This window comes from Neophocaena asiaeorientalis, unplaced genomic scaffold (assembly GCF_003031525.2).
Source record: "Neophocaena asiaeorientalis asiaeorientalis breed wild unplaced genomic scaffold, Neophocaena_asiaeorientalis_V1.1 scaffold59, whole genome shotgun sequence".
NCBI classification, from domain to species: Eukaryota; Metazoa; Chordata; class Mammalia; order Artiodactyla; family Phocoenidae; genus Neophocaena; species Neophocaena asiaeorientalis.
Genome location: NW_020174268.1, coordinates 1262364 through 1285594, shown reverse-complemented (window position 1 = coordinate 1285594; position 23231 = coordinate 1262364). Strand labels below are relative to the sequence as shown.

At 45.2% G+C, this 23231-nt stretch overlaps 1 protein-coding gene across 5 annotated transcripts in view; it reads left to right on the top strand.

Moving 5' to 3' along the window:
* Positions 1-23231, top strand: part of ENOX1 (ecto-NOX disulfide-thiol exchanger 1) — a 590187-nt gene that overhangs the window by 441590 nt on the left and 125366 nt on the right. For all 5 annotated transcript variants that reach the window (XM_024755644.1, XM_024755643.1, XM_024755640.1 and 2 more), the window contains one exon: positions 6802-7014. In XM_024755644.1, coding sequence (XP_024611412.1) covers positions 6802-7014 — 213 coding nt within the window. The remainder of the gene's footprint in view (positions 1-6801; positions 7015-23231) is intronic.

Below are 23231 nucleotides of genomic sequence, written 5' to 3'. Positions count from 1 at the left end.
TTATGCGTGGGAAGTGCAGCGCGCTAGCCCGGGAGTGGTAGGCGACCCAGCCTGGCAGAGGTGGGGTGAGAGAGGGGTGACCTTCTGGGACCCGGTAGCCCCGATCCAGTGGTCCCTGGGTCTTCTGAAGTCAGAGGAGACGCTGAGTTGTAATGGTGTAGCGTCTGAGGCGCTGAGCACCCAGTGTCCATTATGGTTAATACAAATTCTAAAAAAGAAAATTAGCGGGCACCCTGCTGATTAAATAGACATTGTTCGGAGACAGTTCAACTTAGTGAAGACTGACTGGGAAGTGACTGCCCACAGATCCAAAGTTTGTAGCACGGCTTTGAGAAGGTGAGAAGCAGCTCAATACCACCATGATTACACTTTATTGGAAACAGTAGTACCAGGCAGATGAGATAATGAATTTCTCTTTGTCTAACACAGACCATCCACCCCTGGAGGAGCCCCCTGTTTGGACTGTGGAAGGGAGAGATTGATTAGACAGTGAGGAAAGATGATCTCCTGATTCACTGGGGATTTCTCCTGGCAAGAGCATTTAAAAGTTCTTGTGTCCTTTTTCCCCCTTTGGAAAGCTTCACATAATCTTTCATTATATGATGAATGACGAGTTTCTCTCTGAATCAGGTGAAGTTTTGACAGAGCTTTGCAAGCATTGTCCTTGGGATTCCCTGATATGTCATCCAGGATACAGTCTTCCTGCGATCAGCATTTGTAATTTCTGAGGACTAGTCTCTGATGTGCATACAGAATGGCCCCCAATCAGCCTGCCAGAGGGAGAAACCACGGAAGTGGTTGCCAGCATCTTGCTGAGATGGTTGTCAATATTTATGGTTCTGAGAAACTAAAAAAATCCATAATGCTCTGAGCCAAGTCGAAGTTCCATTAGCTAGAAGCCAGGCTTCCTTCTCAGGGCAAAGGAAATATGAAGCACGGGAACCTGTTTGAGAATGACGTCCTTGGACGTTACTGACCTTCACAAGGCAAGATAAACCATTTCAACTAGAAACATTTTACCTGATCCAAAAGCAGGAAAAATCAGTGCATGTTTATGTTGTCCCCGCTGAATTTTCTCATTTTCACAGGTACTAAATTGTTGGAGAGATTGTGTGTGTGTGTGTGTGTGTGTGTGTGTGTGTCTGTGTGTGTGTAAGTGAACTTGTAGGTATGTCGAGGGTAGAGGGGGAAGTATTAACATTTATGTAGCCTTTCACACTATCAGTGATTTGAAGGCTAGGTAAGGTACCACCCCTCTTGATGGTTAATTGAGCAGCCAGAGAATGGAGATTTGTTTAGGGATGTCTAAGTTTTAGGTACACATAGTGAAATCTTGGGGATGTTGTAGTATCAGTGCCGTCCTGGAATGTCCATTCTACCTGAATCAGTATGTGACTGTACACTATAAGTTATTTCCACCTATCATAGAAGCTAGAAATCAGGGACAGCTGTATAGACAGTCCACTCATTCTGTGTGTGTGTGTGTGTGTGTGTGTGTCTATCCCCATTTCTGTGGAAAGAAAAGTGTTGTAGGATGTCTTCCTTTTTTCCCTCATTCTCGAGACGTTTTGTTCAAACATGGAATCTCCCTTCCTGTCATTCCTTTCTAGACCCACCAGAAATCAGGCTACTCCAACCCACTTCAGTTTTCATATTCAGGGCTCGTGGCCTGGCTCTTGTCACACTTATTGTTCTGAAATTCAGGGCCAGATCTCCCTGTGCACCCAAAGAGGGAGAAGAAATACAAAATGAGCCTGTATCAGTGATTTTACTTAACTCACTAATTAATGAGAGAATGAGTAAATGTTAAAACTGGTTCAAAAGAGAGTTTGCTTTGTAAAGACATATTTTCTTCTGGACAAAAATTCATTTACGTTGTTACAGAGAAGAATTATTTGCATTGTTATGCCTTTTCACAATTTGTCTTCTGTCCCTAAAGAGTTGTAAAATAGCCTAGTCAATAACAATTAGAGATTCACATCCCTGGAAAATCAGATAATCCCAGAGGCGGGTGGAGAGGATCCTCTAGCCCAGCATTCCATCGAAAGGGGCTGCAGTCTCTGTGCCCATTTCCAAGACTTTGACATTTTTTTTTCACATTTTTTTCTGGGATGAAGATGACTGACGTTTAAGCAGCTCTTCTTTAAATGGGGGTGGAGGTTTTGGGGACAGGGATTCACAAAGCTCATGAGAATCACATCAGAGCCTTTCAGTATTCGCCACTCTCTCAGATGCTACTTTCCATTTCAGGTTTTCATTATCTTTTAACTTCGGTGAGCTCCTCACCAGTTTCCCTGGCTTTTATTGAGTGACTTCTTCTAGCGCTTCTCCGGTTTCAATGTGCATATGAAACGCTTGGACTAGGTTACAGATTCTGAGTCTGGAGGCCTGAGTAGGGTGAGGCTACGTTTTTGATAAGCCCCCAAACGAGGCTCGTGCTTGTGGTCTTTGACTAGCAAAGATGTGTGCCATATGCAATTTTTAGAATGCCTCCTACGTGCCCCGTGCCCAGTAAACGTGGAAGAGAGGGATAGGGAGGGAGGTGACGAGAAATGAAATGAGATGGGTATGGATTCAGATACTGAAGTGTGATAATCATATTATTTAGTCCTCATGAAGCTGAATACAAAGGTTATTACCTTCCCAGAATTAAAAAGCTAAATTCAAAGCTAAACGCAAGGGTTATTGCCTTCCAGAATTTAAAAAAAAAAAAACTTTCAAAAAGATTTTTAAGTCACTGGATAAGCTGATTAGCTTACTGTGGAAAGCTCTGCTTCTGTGTAATTATCTGATATCTCTCTTAACTTTCATTGCTTATGGTAATAACCTCGGAGGCCTGGAGGATGAAAGGACCAGCCAGCTTAAGTGCCATGAGAACATTTATCTCTGGTAGACAATGTGAAAACACTCTTCAACCTGAAATTAAAATGTTTATTATCAACTGGTATTTCCCAACTTCTGACCACTGGATTTGCTGTAACTCTCCAGCACTAATGCACTGCAGATCTATTAGAAATAGAGTATAATGAAAGAAACTACGAAGGGAAAAACTCAGAGTGAGCAGAAGACTGAAATATGTTTTGGAAGTTTTCTTCTCACGTTGACCCCTCAGAACTGGAGGGCCAGTGGATACATGAACCAATGATTACTGTATAGAGTGACTGATGTTTTCATAGCAGGATAGGTAGGGAATTGTGGAAACGTAGCAAAGGGACACCGAATTCATGTTAGGGTTGCAGAAAAGCTTCCTTTATGAAAGGCACTTAGGCTGACTCTTGAGGGAAGCATAGCAGTTAGCCGGGTGGACCAGGAGTTCCGGGGCCCCTAGAATGAGTGCACAGTACATGCAAAAGCAGGGAGACAAGCCCATGGTCCTTAACAAAGAGAAGCGTGACAAAGGAATGGCGAATGGATTGAAGGGGAAACTGCAGCTCAAGGGAGGCCATGGAGCAAACAGTTGCAGTAGGCCAGGTGTGACATTGTGAAGACGCTGATTAGAAAACATTGGGCAATTCTTAATGAGCAAATGGTCCATAGTCACTCCAAACTATGCCAATTTCCCCAGTTCTTTGTGTGGAGAAGGCATGTCTGCACATTCTAGTTTCTGAAGGGCACCCATGTTCAGAGTTGAACCCACGCACGTTCACAGAAAGTATTTGGAATTTTTATAAGTGCGTCTTTGATGTGATTTTTATGAGCTGTGTTAATTTATTTCCGCACGAATAGCTTTAGGAGTGCCGCAATCTAAATCCTGTTTAAATTAGTTTATACTGTTTTCTGTTTTCTCTGTGATCTTTCCCCTGAATCCAGAATTGAATTTTCATTTGGGTATTGAAAATGACCGCTCCCAACACCCTCCTGTAGCCATTCAGGGGGAGCTGCTGGCTTCGTCTTCATTTAATATAAAGTCACGTCTTACATGGCAACAGACATCGACTAGACTTAGCCAGCCGTAGGTTAGCTAATGTTTTCACAGTTAATTTGAACGTCAGTACATCAGTCATCCACCAGCCCGCCTCAGAAAGTTCAGAAACGAGGTTGAAATTGGGAGTTTTCAAAACTATGTACTAAGCCATATATATATATGAGATATACACAGTATATAATGTACATTTTATTTTACATATACTGAGAAAATGGAATTCTGCCTACTATTACTTGTTACAATGTTAGAAAGTCTCTTACCTACTTACTTTTTCAGCTGTGTATTTTCAGTTGCTTAATCCTAAAATTGCTGTCTCTCTTTCTGAAAACTATCAATTAGCTCTAATCTGGTGAACTTATGCTTTAGGTCTAAGAGTGAAGAACGATAAAAATTGGCTCTTAGGTCATTCAAGGAGACATGCATTTTTACAATTTAAGTGTGCTCTTCCTGACAGTAAATTAGGGTATTTATGAACTGCGTGACCACAAGCAAGAGAAGAAAACACTGCGCCCATGCGAGGGTGAAAGAAAGATGGGACCCCGTTGCTCTCTCTCTCTCTCTCCTTGGAAGCCCCATAATGAAAACATCTAGGATTTTTCTGTGTTACATAGAGATGCAAGTCACAGCAAAGGCGAAAAATGGTCCATGAAGTCAGAGTTCTCTTTTCTGTTGTTGTTATTTTTTAAGAGGGGGGGAAAAAAAAGAAAAGATTTCTTATACGCATTAGGTTGATTTCTGCTGTCTTTTCGGAGGCGCATTCTCCTAACACATGTCTGCAGAGAGGCAGAGAGAGGGAGAGAGGCAGAATTTATTTTGACTGTAAGGGTCGCAGTGGGGCTCCCACAAGCATAATGCTGAATTACGGGCCTCTCCACGGGTTGAACGCAGTGTTAAGTCGTGTGATGGATTCTATCTTATACAAGCCGCTCTGGTCCATGAAATAAGAACCCCGTGCAGCTGGAGTTCATTGAGGGTTGAACTCAGACTGAAATTCCAGAGTTAACAAAACTGTGCAAACCAGCTGTGACGCTGAACAAGTGCGAGCTCAACTGCGGGTTGGTTGAAATTGGCAAGGAAACTTGAGTCTTTCACGTGCAGGCCGCCCTGTGGGCCTTCCCCAGGCCACTTATCTCCTGGGATCAAAGCGTGAGGGCAGATGGGGCAGGTTTGCCCAGGAGTAAAGCTTTGATCCCCAAGCCCAGACTGGCACCACCCAGGCGGGAGAGGGCCCGGGACGGTGGCCCATCAACAGCAGGATTTCCATCCTGGAGAATCCGCGGGCGCTGGGTCAAGCGACCCTGCCTTCACTCAGTGCAAGTACCTCCTGGGCAGGAAGCAGCCACAGCAGTGAAGTGCCCTGGTCTGAAAGGGGGCCTCTGGGAGAAAAGGTACTCATGGTGTTCCCACAGCACTCTGCCAAATTCACAAAGCACTCCGCAAATGCAGGCTTTGTATGGTGTGTAAAATACTAACAGCGGTGGTTGATTGTAAAACCTCTGGTGAGTAAAATAAAATAAAATTCCTTTACTAAATATGAATCACCCTCTGTTCATCTAGAGTGTGTATGTATGTGTGTGTGTATATGTATGCACACAATATATAATAATATATAAACAATGGACGATACACATACAGTGTATAAGGATGTCTCTGGTGTCTCTGGTGTTCCTCTAGTAGAGGGAACATGGTAGTCACTTAGTATTTGTCAGATGCGTGAGAAGCATTTGAATCTTTTAGTCTAATTTTGCTTCTTAGTCTTAGAACTCAGATTCTACTCAGTTTACTTGGAAAATGTAGGATGTTTTTAAAAATTTTTATTGAAGTCTAGTTAATTTACAATGTTGTGTTAGTTTCTAGGATATTTCTCTTAAATCACATCTTTTCGGGGGTAAAAAAATAGGGATGAAAGGCTCGTCTCCTCAAGTTTGTCTGGAAAATACGCAGTAAGCCTTCAGCAATGGGATCAATTAATGTTGTAATAACTGACATACAGCTTCCACTTCCAGTTAACTTAATCTCCTTCAAACTTGCTTCTTCTCCACCTCCAAGTCAGTCGTAAAACACAGATCTGTTCCAGTAACTATTTGCGAACGGGCAAGTATATTGATTTCTTTGAAATAAACTTTATCACTTATTTACAGGTAGAACCTCCCATCCCCTCCCCCCATCAACACACCCCTCAAACCAAGTTCAAATGGGTTTCCAGTAGCCTTCGAAGGCAAACACTGACCACCTCGGAACAGGTCCTCTTTCGTTGAAAACAAGGAAATATTCTAGTTTTCAGCCTAATCAAATATGTTCTATTAAACCTAAAGTGAAATTAGTTTTGAACTGTAGTGGTAGAAGAATTGACCTATTCCTACTACCACCTTGGGAACAATATCTCACATCACAACCACTTTTAAAAGTAATTTAATCTGTCATCCACATCTTGACAATAACTCAGCAGATTCTAAGTCAGAAAACTAGTATCACCGTATGCGATTTCTGGTGAAAGAATAAAGAAATCAGCTGGAGGCCAAATAGGTGAATAACTGTTTTTCGAGCCAGCCTTAAGAAGGAGAAATCTGGGTTTGGTGGAAGAGTGCGGGTGTACCATATTTCAAAGGATGCCCAGAACAGATCTTCTAAAACTGAGCTCATCGAGAGGGTGAACCACCCTTTGTTTCTTGGGTTGCTTGTGCAGTGCCGTGGAGTTAGCTGTGGGAAGACAAGCTAAGTGATGATGGAGCCATTAGTCGCAGGAAAGCTCACAAGGTCAAGTTCTGAACACACATCCATTAGGACGGACCGTGCTTTGCCTTTAGAGAGGAACCAAAGTGAAAACCAAAATCTTTCCTGGGCGTGATTTGGACTTGGTGGTTTTGCATTTCCAGACGATAGCAAGTTTTCAGAGGCCATCACAGTGCTGCTGTCCTGGATTGAGCGAGGGGAAGTAAACCGGCGGTCCGCAAACCAGTTCTATTCCATGGTGCAGTCGGCCAACAGCCATGTCCGCCGGCTGATGAACGAGAAAGCCACCCATGAGCAGGAGATGGAGGAGGCCAAGGAGAATTTCAAAAATGCCTTAACCGGGATCCTCACTCAATGTAAGTAAGATTTGGGGGGGCCATCGCCTTTTCTTATGTACTCTTTTTTTTTTTTTTTTTTTCATTTGGGGGTAAGTAGTCCCATAATTTCCCATCTTACTCCATATCGAATGGCAAAACCTCATAACCAATTTCATGTCCTGTGGCAACTTGGAGGAACACGGACCCCGCCCTGAGAGCTTACTTCTCAAGGTGAGCAGCATTTCTGTAGCTTTTCCTCAGAACACCCGGCCTGGCCCCCAGGGCGGGGCAGACAGACGCTGCTTCGGTGCCTGCTGGACCCACTGCAGTTCACACCGCCCCTGCAGGGTGGCCACCCTCACGTGCGGGCTCTACACCCAGACCCTCACATCCTCCCCGTGCCGAGAGTAGAAGCAGCCCCTGAATACACTGTCACGCGTTGTCCTTGGGCTCTGTTTAGAAAGAAGGTCAGAAAGACTCCTCAGGATCCTTTATTTGAGGTGAGCCTTGGCTGTCAACACAGGCAACTCAGGAGTAGAGATTTTTCTGCAGTATTATTTTTTGTCCTTTTTTTTCATTTGGAAAGCAAATTGCCTGAACCACTGGATGCCGGTGATTTTTCACGTCCAGGTCCTAAACTGATGAAAGGGAGTAAACGGGGCTTTTTCTCCTAGAACAATAGTTAGGGAAATTACCCAGGGCTCTATTCAAAACAAAGGACATATATTTTTTTACGGGCACTCTGCGTCTGTAGTTAATGTCACAGTGGCGTCGCGCCTCACAGCTGCTCACGTGCCCCTTGCTTGGTAAAAGCTATTAAATGACACTCGTAACGGTGCCGCACTCCATTCCACACCAGGTGCAGGACCCCGCACGGGATGGCAACATATGAAATTTACATATTCATTCTGAGAACACGTATTATTTTCAATGACATCACGTGCCACAACGCCCATCACCTCCTTCATCAGTGTAAACCCCAGCCATAATGTATCCGTTAGGATGGAAAGAGAGGAGGGGATGAAAAACCAGCATCTTCACTGTAAATGTGTTTTATATGACTTTGTTGTCAAAAGACCATTTTTGCCACAGTGTAAAATGTCACGTGAGGAAAGTCCCAAACGTAAACTCTGATAAGTGACCAAATATCCGGTATGAGACCAACCTGGGACACCCTGTCTTTGTAGGAAAAAAAAAAAGGAAAAACGGAACTGCTGTATCTCATAGAGACTACTGTCAGACCACCTTACCTAGATTCCCTGGTGGCGAGCAATGACCTTTTACCAGACTGTGTATGCCCAGCAGTTCTGAAGTTGGGGTTACTAGGGCTAGGCTAAAGTCCACTAACACCCAGACCACCTTTTAAAGGAGAGAAGCAGAGAATTGATTAGTAGGCGGGGTAGGGTGGATTGGTAGCAGAGAAAAGGGAGAGAGGGAAAGGCCACACCATTCTAATAATACAATTCCTGCAAAGTTATGGCAAGAAGCCAACTGCCTGGACAGTAGAATGATCACTGATTACCTTTTGCTCACTAGCATCAGTTTGAAATAAATCCTTATTCCTGTGCGGTGTACAGTCCCACTGGGCAGGGAAGACTCAATCCTTGACTCTCACAAGGAAGATAGGAAGGCAGCCACACATTAGAATAGGGGAGGGATTTTGGTTTTTTCTTACGATACCCGTTGAAAGAAGCACTTGTTAAAAACAAGCCCCCCATCACGTGGCTGAAAGAACGGGATGTGTCTAATATTATACAGGTGGAAGCCAACCTAAGTGTAAAACCACCGAGAGATAGACAAAGAAGTCCAGCACGTGGGGATACAAACGTCAGTGTTTTACTCCTGATAAAAGCTGAATTGGATAATGGGGTTGAGATCTGCAGCGATGATGGGCTTCCTGATGCTGGACCTGGGGGTTGAGCATCCAGCCACAGGCAGCTCCGAGGACCACAGGCTTCTTCCTGTGGCGCCTGTATCTGTATGTACCACATCACACGTGGAGAAGCAGACGGGAATGAGTACAGGTGACCCTCGAACATTGCACAGGGGTTAGGGGCTTGGGGCCCTCTGCAGGATGAAAGATCTGAGTATAACTTTACAGTCGGCCCTCCCTGTCCCCCGTTCCATGTCCGCAGATTCAACCAAGCATGGATGATGCAGTATGGTAGTATATATAAATGGACCTGCACAGTTCAAACCTGCGTTGTTCAAGGGCCCACTGTACCCTGTACAGGCAGGCTGGTTCACTTGCTCCCTGAAAAAGAAGAGAATGAAGGGCTAGAGCAGGGCCAGGAGTTTTGGAGGAAGATCCCACCTCATGGAAACCACAAGAATGGAGATTACTAACATAGATAACACTTAGGTACCTCACCTGTAAAATATCAAAATTTAAATTCTTGCTTTTAGCCTTCAAACCTGTCCTTCTTTGGTTTTTTCCTTCCCATTTTAATAAATTCGCAGACCAAAATCCTGTAATTTTCACACCCACCATTCCCCACCACCAAAGCCCACATGTAGGACAGCAGGAAATCCCATTGTTTCAACATTCAAAATTGACCCACTTTTATTCATTTTCACTGCCACCATTCAAGTGCAGGCTGCCTGAACGATGATAAGAGCCTGTTATGTCAGTTAAATATGGTGTCCACTTGTAAGTAATAGAAAACCCAAGCAAACTTTATCTTTAAAAATGGAGCATTTTCTTTTTATACCCAGTGAAACCCGGATTTGTTGGCACTGATTCAGTGGTTTAAGGCTGTCAGGCCTGAGGTCTCTGTGATACTATCAATATTAACCTTCTTAGATAGTTGTCTAAGAGGGCTGCTGTTGCTCCTGCCATCACATCTTGTTTTTACAAGCTGGAATCACATAAGAAAAAGGAGAGGAAGAAAGGAAGAGGAAGGGGTTGCACCTTTAGAGCAGGAAAGCAGATTTGCCCAAAGATCCCCAATAGGCTTCAATTTATGTCTTGTTGTGCAGAATTATTACATGTGGCCATGCCGAGCTACAAAGAAAATGGGAAATATACTTTTTGACTGGGCCCATTGCTCTCCAGAATAAAACTGGAGTTCTCCGAGTTAGGAAGGAGGGGAGAATGGCTACGGAGAGACATTTTGCAGTTTCTGCCATGTGTAATTCCTCCCTTTCCAGCTTTCCTCCAGCTCAATCTGTTTTTCACACATTGTCTGACATAAGTCAGAGCACGTCTTCCCCACTTAAATCCCTTGAGTAGATTCCCATTGCACTTACAATAACATTCATCCTCCCGAGCCTCAAGCTCTCCGTGCTTGCCTCTTCAACGTCAGCTCTCCCTCACCTCATGAGGCATCATCTCCACTGGCCTTTTTCCTGCCGAGCCCGTTAAAGCTACTTCCCACCTCCGAGCCTTTGCACATCTGTTCCCTCTGTCTGCTGTGCTCTTCCCTGTACTCTGCGTACTTCCATCCCTCTCATCCTTTAGGTCTTGGCTGTAAGGCCACCCTTTCAGAGAGGCCTTCCTGATCCATCCTCTCCTGGCAGGCTCACCATTTCTGCATCTCATCAGGTTCCTCGGGGCGCTTATCCAAACGGGTATGACTTAATGAATTCTCTGGTTTTGGTTTATTATAATAAACGTCACAAAGGAAAGGACACGTCTCTCCTAGTCATCGATGTATATCAAGTGCCTGGAACATGGAAATACGCAACAAATATTTGGTGGGTGAGTGAGTGAATGAATGAGTCCGTTGGAAGGAAGGCAGGAAGGAAGGCTGAAACAGTAAGCTCAGAAGTTTCCAGGAACCTTGTAGAACAGTTTGGCATCGGTGTTAGCACTGTCTGTGGGTAACAGAGTTTCACCTTGCATGTGTAATCAAACAAGTTGAAGAAAGAGCTCACCAGCTATGCTCTTGTTGGAAGCTGCTATATTTTACCAGACACTTGGTAACAGGCTAGAGGATGGTAGGAGAGTTGGGGTAGAAGAATAAACACAGAAGTTCATGTTGACATCTCCCCAGTTGTCACTGTCTGACGACCTGTACCTTCCCCATCTCCCTATTACTGTTTGCGAGATTCCCCCCCTTAACCCTGTAATTTGATTCTGGGAAGTATTTCAGCAGCCAGCAGATACCAACAGGGATTGTGAAAACCCCAGCTGAACTTGACAGGCCCCCAGAGCTGTCCAAGGGGTACACGCCCCAGCCACAGAGGCCCTGAGGGGCCTTCGTGTGAATCCTCAGTAGCCGGGACCCTTCAGGATGACTTGAAGATGGCAGATACTTTCAGTGTGAGCCTCAGCTGGAGTTAAGCCTGTGACGTAGAACGGGAACATTGCATAGCTCACTGAGCCATCTCAGAATTTTCCATTCGTTTTTATGTGCTTTTACAAAGACGACAATTCCCCAGATGCAAAGGGGAACCAAATTCTAATGTGAAATTCACCATAAAAATATTAGCAGTAACCTGACTAGCCTGGTAGGTGTGTGTACATTTCCTCATCCTTTGAATTTTGAAATAGATCTCATGTCATGTCTGGTGGAGTTATGTTTGTTCGTCTCCACCGCATTTTCTGCTTCCCCAGGTGGCTTCAGGGTGAGTTTGGTGTCCATACACGGAGCTACCTCTAAAATAATAGCTGCGGAAGTCCACAGCAGTCGACGTACTTGCCATATTTTCCAAAAGTAGAACCAGTCATCCCCCCACTTACCAGCTTTCATATTTCTGGCAAACACCACAGGAATCCCATTTGGCTTTGTCTTTTAGAATTAGATTAGGATTGTAAAGCACTGGGTTTCGGGAATGACATCTCGGCTGTCTTTCTCCAGAGTGGCTGGAAATTTCCTGGTTATTTGACAGTTGCTCCCTCCCACGTAAAAGATCCACACAATGTCAATGTTACGCTCCTAGAATTCCATGGCAGCCTCTCCATTAGAGAGTCAAGTGTCAGGGAGTCGTTCCTAGGCCTTTTGGAAGCAGGTCTATTGTTGAACTAGTTTATTACAGCAAGTAGGGCTGGCCCGGTGTCCTGAGGAGAGGGCCCACTGAACAACTTCCAGGCAAATTCCGGTACGTTACAAAGCTCCAGGCGCAGTAAAAGTGTGGGTCCCTATATAGATTTTGTTGGAAATAGCCAACTGGTTGACCAGGAGAAGGGAAATTCCAGTGCATGTTAGTCCATTAAAATGGATTAAATGCACATATCTCCTTGCCTTGCTTATCCTTGCTTTCATATTTGAACAAATAACATGTGTTCAAAGGGAAAAAAGGCCCAAGAGCCATGAATAATTTAAAGGTTGAGATTTATTTCAAGGTCTACATCAAAGGCCAGCAGTTACCTTCTAGCTTTGTTGGTGTTCAGTTCTGCCAACATTTGTTTAAGTTCTAACCTTCTTCCTATCTCTGGCCTTCACCCCAGGATGGGCTATGTAAATATAATCAAATAGGCATTGTTTCCATCTGAGCCTTGGCATAAAGTGTCAAAGGGCAGCAACTAAACCCAACCACGAGTTTGGGAAGTATGGCATCCATTCACTTCTACTTTGGATCGTTTTTCACCTGTGACAATGGGTGTGCAGTTTTCAAAGATGTTAGATGAGAGCATCCTTTAAACTGGTGGGGCACCTAGGGCTTTCCCTTCCTTTCTGGGCCAGCTGGATAGATCTCATTCACTATATATAAAGGAAAAAAAAGTTCAGTACAGGTGAATCATCTCATCCTTATGTCATTTTATTCTCATATCATCCTTATCTCATCTTTATGTCACCTCTCAGCCTATCTGTTGGGCAGAAACTCCCCCAAGTTTCCCAACCGAGAGACTTTCAGGTTTTGATCTTCCTTGCTTTTTAAACATTGATACGTCAGAGGAACTCCCCATAGGCCTGCCCACATTCAGGTTTTCAGTTATGAGCAAAGCTTGTCATTTCAAAGCTCAGAGAAGAGCTGTTTATAAAGTTGTGGAAGCATGTTCCACAACACTCAATTATTAATGTGCATGCCAGGTTGATCAATTGTCCATGCCTTGTTACAACACGCACACATCTGATGAAAATTTAAACACTCCATGATCATCCCACTCTGGTAATTTCCCAGCACACTTCCTGGTAAGAGAGGAAAGAGGGAAGGGAGCAAAGTGGGGAAAAGGCAAACGGGAAGCAGAAGGTGATGGAGAAGGACTTAGTAATATTAATTTAAGATTATGTGGGGCTTCCCTCGTGGTGCAGTGGTTGAGAGTCCGCCTGCCGATGCAGGGGACACGGGTTCGTGCCCCGGCCCGGGAAGATCCCACATGCCGCAGAGCGGCTGGGCCCGTGAGCCATGGCCGCTGAGCCTGCGCGTCCGGAGCCTGTGCTCCGCAACGGGAGAGGCCACAGCAGTGAGAGGCCCGCGTACCACAAAAAAAAAAGGATTATGTGCCGTAAGTATTAGCAGGATGGAAAACTAGAAATTGTTGAATGTCAGAGCTGGAGGGGACCTCAGACCCTCATTGGCCCAAGCCCCCTCATTTTATAGAGGAGGAAACTGAAGTTCCAAGAGCAGCCCTGATCGGCCCCTGTCATTTAGCAATTTATGGGCAGATTAGAACCCAGGACTCTTGGCTCCTTGGACAGTTCGCTTTCTCTGTGTGCGTGTGTGTTTATGAAAAATGAAAATGATCAGAGGAGGATAAGTATAAGTTTATAGTTTACAGGTGGGTGTGAAGAAGTGTGCTGACATCACACTGAATATAAGAGCTGCTCCCTGGTCAGAAAACAAAGTCTTTGCTTCTAGCACGACCCTCTATCCCCCCTCCGCACTCGTACTTCCTCCCCATCCCTTGTCTGAAGCATTTCCCCTCCTCCCCAGGCCAGAACCAAAGCTCCTATCACACCTCCTCCGTGAATCTTTTCTGTCTGTCCTACGCATAGCCACCTCCCTTTCTCCTCCCTTCTGTAGCGCTTCTGTAGACAGTCGGTACTGTCTACTTGGGCACTTGATTATTCTTTTAAGCATCAGGTTTGGGGTTTTGGTTTTTTCCTCCAGCAAGATTTTAGGCTAAGCAGAGACAGAGACCGTTTGCTGTTCTCTTCTCCCGCCTCACTGCCCCACTTGCAGGCAACATTCTTGTAAGCACCTCAGTATACAAATACGGGTTGTTGATCCTATGTCACAGGTGGAAATGAAAGTAGTATTGGAAGTTGGGCTGGAACCTAATAACTGCGAAACACATTGTAAATGTTGGTTTGGGGGGTAAACCGTGATCTTAACTGGCTTTGATCTAATATACCATTCTCCTTAAAAGTGAAATACATAGAATATACTTTAGTTGAGAATTTTGCAGAAGTAGTATTAGAGCGCTGTCATTGATGTTATTTTAACCTGGAGATTGGGAAGGTTAGAACTATCATGCAGATTTGTTTTGTGCATTTATGATAGGAAATGGCATCAACCTCATCTTAGATCTCGAAAAAAGCCGACAGTGGAGAGTTGTGAGCCCAGCTTGACCATAAATTAGCCAGGTGACTTTAGGAAAGGCCTTGAAGCTCCTTAAGTCTTCGTTTTCTCATCTCTGCGATGAAAGGGTTTGACCAGACAGTCCCCTAGGCTCTCTTTCCACTCTGAAAATTCGGCTGTCCTTATCGTATCAACAACTTCGATCCTTGAACATCTCTGAATGTCTGCACACAACAAGTACCTGCCGGGATGTCAGTAAGTCCGGAGCTGATCATAGAACAGAGGATCAGATGACACTCTCGGTGCCCGTCCGGACTCTGCCTGGCTGCGGAGGTTACATCTCCGGGCAGTACTGTAAGTTTTAAGTTTTTTGAAGGCAGATACAACGTGTTCTTGACTCTCTGTGAAACTGAAAAAGAAGTACCGATTAGTATTTGTGCTCAAACAAAAGAACACTGTCCAGGGAGACTCGTGACAGAGTAGCCACAGACAACGTGAGAGAACATCTACTTAAGGAGACAAACTGCTTAGGTGTGCAGACCCCTGCTCTAGCAGGTAGCCTTGTGATCCGCAAAGCCAAAAATATATCCTGTCTGTTCCCTCACAGAAAGTTCGCAGACCCCTGTGCCATGGGATGACAGAGGTAGGAAGGATATTCAGGACTGACCCCCCTTGACCTTGGGATTCAAACAGGTGGAGGTTTCGCAGGCCACACAGCTGCTTAGAGGTGGAGCTACGGCCTCAGAAATGCAGGCTGCATGACCCTCCCTGCCCGCCCGCGTGCCCCCAGAAACGCTGTGCGACTCCTCGACCCCTAAAAGCTCTCCCTCAGCCCCACCTCAAGCTTCGCCTGCTGAGGCTTTTATTCAACAACAGTGATAAGCAAAAGTAGGACAGCACGGATTTTAGATGAAAGCGTGTGCTGAGCGCGCACCCCGAAAGGAGTCAGTTGCAGTCTGGTAGACAGGTGAGCAGGGGCCCTCTTTCTAGACCCTGGGATTCTTCCTTGCTGTCTTTCACATTCCTGAGTACACTTTTGGAGAGGGCTCAGTGCAGCTTCCTGCCCCATCACAGCCGCAAATATTTGTCTTCTTTGCAGTAGAAAATTCTGGTCACCTTAACATTTTGGACCAGCCGTTGTTAAAGCCTTCCTGCCCGCCTTGGCGCTCTCTGCAGCCTCCCTCTCGGCAGTTCTCATGCTGGGATTCACCGGGGCTGCAAGGACCAGCAGCGTCTCTGGATCTTTTTTTCCCCAGTGCCTAGTGCAAGGTCTGGCACGGCCGTATGCTCCACAGTGTTCGTAAGACTTTGGCCCATAGTACAAATGCATATACAAATGGGTATAAATGCACGATTTGAAGTTGCACAGATGCTATTTTCCATCCCCAGCTTCACCACTTGCTAAGTATATGACTGGTAATGATACCCTCTCTGTGAATCTCAGTTTCTCAGTGAAATGGGCATAATAATAGCACCTGCCTCAGATCGTTGTTGGGGAATTTAAATGAGGTAATGTTTTAAATCAGAGGTTCTCAAACTTCATTATGCGTTGGAATGACCCGGGGACCTTGGAAAAACAGACTCTGCTGGATTGGTGGTTGCCAGAGGCAGAGGTTGGGGGGTGCAGGGAAGGGGTGAAGGAGGGCAAGAGACACAAACTTCTAGTTATAAAATAAGTAATTCCCGGAGATGAAATGCACGGGCCGACAGCAATAGTTAACAGTACTGTATTGTGTATTTGAAAGTTGTTAAGACAGTAAACCTTAAAAATTTTCGTCTCGAGAAAAAAATCTTGTAACCATGTGAGATGACGGATGTTCACTAACCTTGTGGTAATCATTTCATGGTACGTACGTACTGCAAATCATTATGCTGTGCACCTTCAGCTTACACAGTGTTGTATGTCAGTTATATCTATCTCAATAAAACTGGGAAAAACGTTTTTAGGAGAAGGATCTGCTGGGCCCCACCGCCCCGCCCCCCCCGAGTTTCTGTGCAGTAGGTCTAGGGGCTACTTGCATTTTAATAAATTCCCAAGTGATGCCCACGATGCTGGTCCAGGATCCACGCTTTGAAAGCCACTGTTTTAAATCATCAAGCGTAGTGCCCGGGCCAGTAAGTCTAAGTAATCAGAAATAGCCAGTTACTGTTGCCTGATTCTCCTGGCGCCACTCGTGGAGTTGATGGTGACCCAGAGGAAAGCAGGGTCACGAAGGAGAAGGGATACCCCGAAACCAGGTCTCTTCCCTTCTTGCTGGGTGATCAGTCTTCACGACAGGCCAGTTACTGATAAAAAGGGCAGTTCTGGGCTTTCCTGGTGGCGCAGTGGTTGAGAGTCCGCCTGCCGATGCAGGGGACACGGGTTCGTGCCCGGTCGGGGAAGATCCCACATGCCGCGGAGCGGCTGGGCCCGTGAGCCATGGCCGCTGAGCCTGCGCGTCCGGAGCCTGTGCTCCGCAACGGGAGAGGCCACAGCAGTGAGAGGGCCCGCGTACCGCAAAAAAAAAAAAAGGGCAGTTCTGATGAGTCTGTGGACTTCTTTCCATGCTTCGCAATGGAAACTGCAAATGTGGATAGCTCAGGTTCAGAGAATCGGTCATCATGTAATTCAGGCCTTTTCTCATTGATCAGGAATGGCAAAATTTAACATTTGATTACCAGCTGTTGACAAGGGATAGGAAAACAATCTTAAAAACACTTGCGGGCATAAAATGTGAGTGCGACTTGGCGATAGCTCTCAAAAATTAAAAATTCATACACTCTTTTATATATTTTTTCCACTGCTGAGAATTTCTTATAAAGATACTTAGGTAAGAATGTGTCAGAAAGTATGTCTGAGGATGTTCACTGCAGCCTTACTGATAATACACGTAGGACTTAAGAGCAAGATACAGCACAGTGTATATATCAATAATATTGGCACTTTATGTAAGTAAAACAAGGTTACACATAGTGTACTGTATGTATAACTTTTTCTTTGGAGGGATACTCTGTTAACAGTGGTTACCTTTAAAGAGAGACACTGGGGGCTTCCCTGGTGGCGCAGTGGTTGAGAGTCCGCCTGCCGATGCAGGGGACACGGGTTCGTGCCCCGGTGTGGGAGGATCCCACATGCCGCGGAGCGGCTGGGCCCGTGAGCCATGGCCGCTGGGCCTGCGCGTCCGGAGCCTGTTGCTCCGCAACGGGAGAGGCCACAACAGTGAGAGGCCCGCCTACCGCAAAAAAAAAAAAAAAAAAAAAAAAAAAAAAAGAGAGACACTGGATGGGCGGTAGTCAGGATGGGAAGATAGACTTTTACTTTTCATTTTATTCATTTTTTTCTTATATACGTATATTACTTTCATTTAGTCAATAGGGATCATCCAGACAGGGTGATTGATTGGATTTTCAAAAGCCTAATAGATGCTATATATTGTAAAGAACCATTAAAATTATAATAGCTTCATGGATTTTTGTTCCATTACTTTGCAGAATATTTGAACAGATGCATTAATAAGGGTATCTACAGTTCCCTGAAGTGTATTGGGATTTATACTATACAGAGCTTCAAAAGTCACTGACTGCCTAATAGCTTACCATTTATTGGAAAAATGTCACCATTTCCTGCTTGCTCAGAATTTGCCAAAAGCACCGTGTTTCTTTTTGTGGAATTTGATCCAGCATGTTTTTCTTCCTATCCGCACCCCACTCCCCAAAAGAACCAGATTTCTGGCCTCACCTAGCCAGGAAGTTCAGAACCGTGGTACCTGCTGGTGGCGTTCTGGCCTCAGGTTTAACAGGGCTGGAATGGATTCACAGGGTTACACAGCATGGCTCTTTTTAGTCATCTCAAGACAAAAACCCCAGAATGCCCTTTTTCCTCCTTGACTTGAAATTCCCGTCCGTGCCTCCTTAATGTATGGGTTTGATGGAGTTAATTCTGTTTCCTGGGCTTCCCGCCAGACTCACTGGCTCCTGAGTGAGGACCCAGAACACAAGTGAGGGCGCAGGAATCTCTCTGGGAATCACTCTAGCAGCTTCCCCTGTCATGTTCAACACTAACGGCTCCTCCCTCTGGTTTTGTCTCACTCCTCTGGGCGTCCAGAGGGCCCAAATCACTTATTCCACTCACTGTTATAATTCTGCAATCCAGGGCCAAGGCTCATCCGTCCCACCCTAGCTTTTGGTATTTAAAAACAACACTAAAACGCTAGTGGGGGAACTCAGCTCTTTTCATTTGTTACACGCCTTTGAAAATCTCTTAAAGGAAAGTAAAATTTCCTCTGAACCCCACAGAATTAAGGCTCTATCAGGAGCCTAGATAACATTAAAAACAAAAATTCAGCTTGGAAGATTTGTTTGAGGTGCTCTATTTAGGCAGGCCTACTGCCTATAAGGACTTAATCGGTTTCTCTTGATATTTGGGAGACTAAATGGATTGAAAGCTCTCTCACAGCTGCTTAGCTGGAACAAAAGATGCAAGAGGTGTGGGGGACTCAAGACACACACTCAGGAGCACATGGAGGAAAAGGTCTGGGTTTGTTCTCTGGAGGAACCTAACCTTTCTCTTTCATTGCTTCCAAGGCTTTTCTGCCCAGAGCTCAAGAATCAGGAGCCTCGTACCCCCCAGAAGTCTGAGGTTTTGTGCTTGGTGCCTGGCCCCTTCCCAGGGAGCTTGTTTGAGTGTGTTCTATTTCGGGGTGTTTACCCAGAATGTCCTGTTCTGAGCTTGTCTTTTCTGAGAAGACTGAAGACAAGTGCTTCTCAAGATAATTGATCAAATTCTCTCTCATGTAAGAAGTCTGTTCTGAAGTCAGCAGATGTCCAGACATTTTGAGGTGAGGGGAAAGTACAAAAAAAAAAAGGTTGTTTAATTACCTAGTCTTAGGATTTTTTGTTGAAATGCTGAAGAATTTATACACATGTGTGTGCATGTTATGTACATAAGAGAATGAATAATCACTAGTAGGGTGTTCAATTAATTAAACACAGAGGGCATTAGAGGAGGCTCTAATGTCGTGGTGGCCTAAGTATGCAAACCAAAACCTAAGCCTGTAAATGCATCACGGCTAAGAAATGGAAACCTAAGGACAACCAATCACAAATAACCAGCTAGGTTTTGAGAGACAACCAAACAATAATCTCCTGGCTTTGCTTCTGCCTTTTCCCTGTAAGTCTCTCCCCGACTCCTGTCAACGGTGCACTCCTAAACACTTCCCGTTTGGTGCCGCTCGACTGGAATCCATTTTTGTTGAAATAAACTTCAAACATTTTAATATACCTCAGTTTATCTTTTAACAAGAGGTTTGTCTCTGCCAAGAGTGATTAGCAGTTTCCTCAAAGCTCTATTTATCCTCCGCTAATGTTCACTTATACCTGCTGGAAATGTACTAGGGACTCTACTATGACACCTAAGACGGACATTCCAGCATACTTTAGAAAAATCAGTCCCTTTTAATTTTTTCCGTTTCTCTCAAATAACCTAATTTCGGCAAAGTTAATACAGAGGATTGTGGGAGGGCGGTTTGCAAGGTGTGAAGGGTAAATATTAATTCTCTTACGGAGCGCTCTTTCTGTCGTTAATACTTCCCAAATGCTGAAGAATTCTAATCTCTATAGGCTCTTATGGGGCCCTGCAGCCACCACTCTGTAGACCCCTGGGTGGTGAAGGCCCCGGTGGCGGTTGATGTGAGTCTGCTCTGCTCTCAGCTCAGCGTCTGCACGCTACCTTTCTGAACAAAGGCCAGTGCCATCTTGTTTACTATTTCTGTCTTCTCTGAGCGGTGAAGTAGAGTGTTAAAGATTCCACTTAGTAACTCCCTGTAGTTTTACTGTGTATAGAATAAGCAGTATGAATTATACTGGAGAAGTAGTGAGTGGTAGTCGGATTCAGGGACTTGCTCTTTGGTGTTTCCTGCTGCAGTGAAGAGAGCATGGTCTTTCCCTGGGACACCAGTCCTAGCGGTCACCCTGATTTATGGTATTAAAAATATGCCATCTTTGAATCACATTCATTACGGCATACTCTTGGAGGTAGTTTTTCACTAATGATGATGAATTCCTGCTGATCCTAGCACTCTTCTGAGTCCTTTTGTGTGCCCAAGATCTTTCATTTGCAAGACGAATGGCTCATTCAGGGACAGTCTGCACAGAAATGAGAGAAGTCAACTGGACCATAGAAACACTGTGCGAGTATTTTTTAAACCTAAGCTGAGTTACACGGTTTTTGTTTTTTGGGATTGAGGGGTTTTTTTTAAACTTGTTAATATGTGGGGGGAAAGTATAAAACTTAATAAGAAAAGAACTATAAAAGTTCTCATATTTAGTTTTGCTTTTAATTAATTACGCTATTGAAAAGAATACAATTACAGGAAATTGAGAATGGCCCAGAAAATTCAAGATAAGTCTCTGAATTCTGACTTCTTTCTGAACCTCCGGTGTGTATTCCGGCTCCCTCTGGATGACCTTCAGGCATCTCAGATTCAGCCCGTCCAGAAGTAAACCCCTTATCTTCTTTCTCAGACCTCCACCTGTGCTCTCGGTCTCTGATGTGCTTCTCAAGTTTGAGTCATCCTGGTCTCTCTTCTCTCCAGCCTCACAGCAAGTCAGCCACCGTGTCCCATCGACTCCTTGCTCCTCCCTCCATTCCAGTGCTCTGTCTTAATTCAAACCTTCATCATCTCTCCCAAACAAATCCTACTCGGATATGCCTCCTCTAGCCTACAGTATAAAGTCACAGTCTGGCTCGGCATACACGGTCCTTCCTGACTTATTCCCACCCAGCTTTAGCCCTCTCCCCACCAGCTACTTTCACACAAAGTCCTTTCACAATTCCATGGCCACCTCTGAACCGGATGTCCCTGCCTTCTCTACTGGGCAAGCATTGATTCATCATTTAAGACTTAGCAAATGTTGTTCTCTTTGGAGGTGTTCCCTGACTCCATCTACTGAGTTAGCTATCGTGTCCCCATAGCTGTCATCCATACCTCTCTTGCATAGGATAATTATCTGCTTGTCTTTCTTGCTCCCCAGAGACCATGGTCTCATCAAGGGCATGGACTTTGTCTTAATCATATATTTCTAGGAATCAGTCAAATGCCTGGTGACTAGGAGGGTCTCAGATGTTTTCTCAATGGATGGATGAATGAATGAATGGAAATTAAACCCTGGAATATGGTAATAACATGTTCTAAATAACTGAGGCATTGGGGCTTCCCTGGTGGCGCAGTGGGTGAGAGTCCGCCTGCCGATGCAGGGCACACGGGTTCGTGCCCCGGTCCGGGAAGATCCCACATGCCGCGGAGCGGCTGGGCCCGTGAGCCGTGGCCGCTGAGCCTGCGCGTCCGGAGGCTGTGCTCCGCAACGGGAGAGGCCACAACAGTGAGAGGCCTGCGTACCGCAAAAAAAAAAAAAAAAAAAAAACCTGAGACATTTATCCTCAAACAGGGAATATCTGCAGGAGTACATGCCTTGAGTAGATATTAGGGGATCCATTTTTGCCCTTGAACCTGTGCAGAGTCTTTCTTCTAAGTACCTTCCCTCTGTACTCCTCCAAGTGCATTACTGGTCTCTCTTCCTCCCGCTCCACACACGCATGTATGACCACATAATTTTCTCTTTAGTGTATCCCCTCTATTAACAGCCTTCTCCAGTTGATGGCAGAATTTTGACTTCTATCACCCAGATAACTCAGCCTCGACCTTTCCTGTCCTCTCTCCTCAGGCCTGGTGTCAGGACACCACAGTTGTTACTCTTCTAAATGATGCTGATCAAAGAGGTCTACTATCAAAAGCAATGAGACCCATTACTCTTTAACAATCCCGTGATCACCACCCCCGCCAGATAGTCTCATCAGACAGTGGATTCCACCATGGGCATTTTGGGCCGAGTGCTCTGTGCTGCCCGTGCAGCAGGCATCTGGAGGCCCCAGATGATCCCAGCCTCCCCGCAGGCAAAGCCATGGGAAGCCCAGGCAGTGGGGCTGAACCAGTTCTCCTCGGCCAGCCACGGGCAGTGCATCCAAGCAGAGCCCTGGGGGTCGGTGGTCAGGGGAAAGTCAGCCCTGGGAGCAGCTCATTGTGACTAGTCTGGCAGCGTTACTTCCTCCAGGTGAGGCAGGAGAGGGGAACTGCACGCGCTCAAGGGCAGCGCGAGCTTAGCTTAAATCCTCCTGTTACAGGCGAGCGCGGCAAGTTCATCAGGAGACATGATGATCAAGTTTGATAAATAAGGAGATTTGGAGTTGCGATCTTCGTGAGTCAGAAAACGGTCCGTGTAAAACCCCTGCGAAAATCACCCGTAGACCGAGAAGTAGTTGCTTATTAGCGTTAGAAGATATTTACCATGTAGTAAGTGAAGGGAATCTGCTTTCTTCCTTTCCTCCATCACACACTTGTTTATTTCTAATGTTTGCAATGGGGGCACCAGGTGTTGCTCTTCTGTGGGGATTCTTCTATTACTCTCTGACATTCCTCGGACACCTGGAAGATGTGGAAGAGCTTTGATGTCCTTTTTTAGAATAGAGCCTTGGGAATCACTTTAGAAAGATTTATGTTAAGTAGAGCATTGGCACCCCTAAGAAGCTCATTTTGACTGTGCCTTCCTAACTAAATATTTAGGAGTTCAGGTTTAATCATACGGTTCATTCAGTGCTGTAATTTCCTTAATCCCGTGCTTACTAGATCAATAACTGCTTAAGCAAGATTGAATCTGCAGTTGGTTGACCCCCGCCTCTCACATCCACTACTAAGAGCCCATCCCTTTCCCTGTCTACGTTTGTTCACCACCCTTCAACGTTGATCACGGACGTAGCGCCTCCCCTGGAAGCCACAGAAGTGCTAAATTAAGTCAAAGTGTTAGAGTTAGAACTT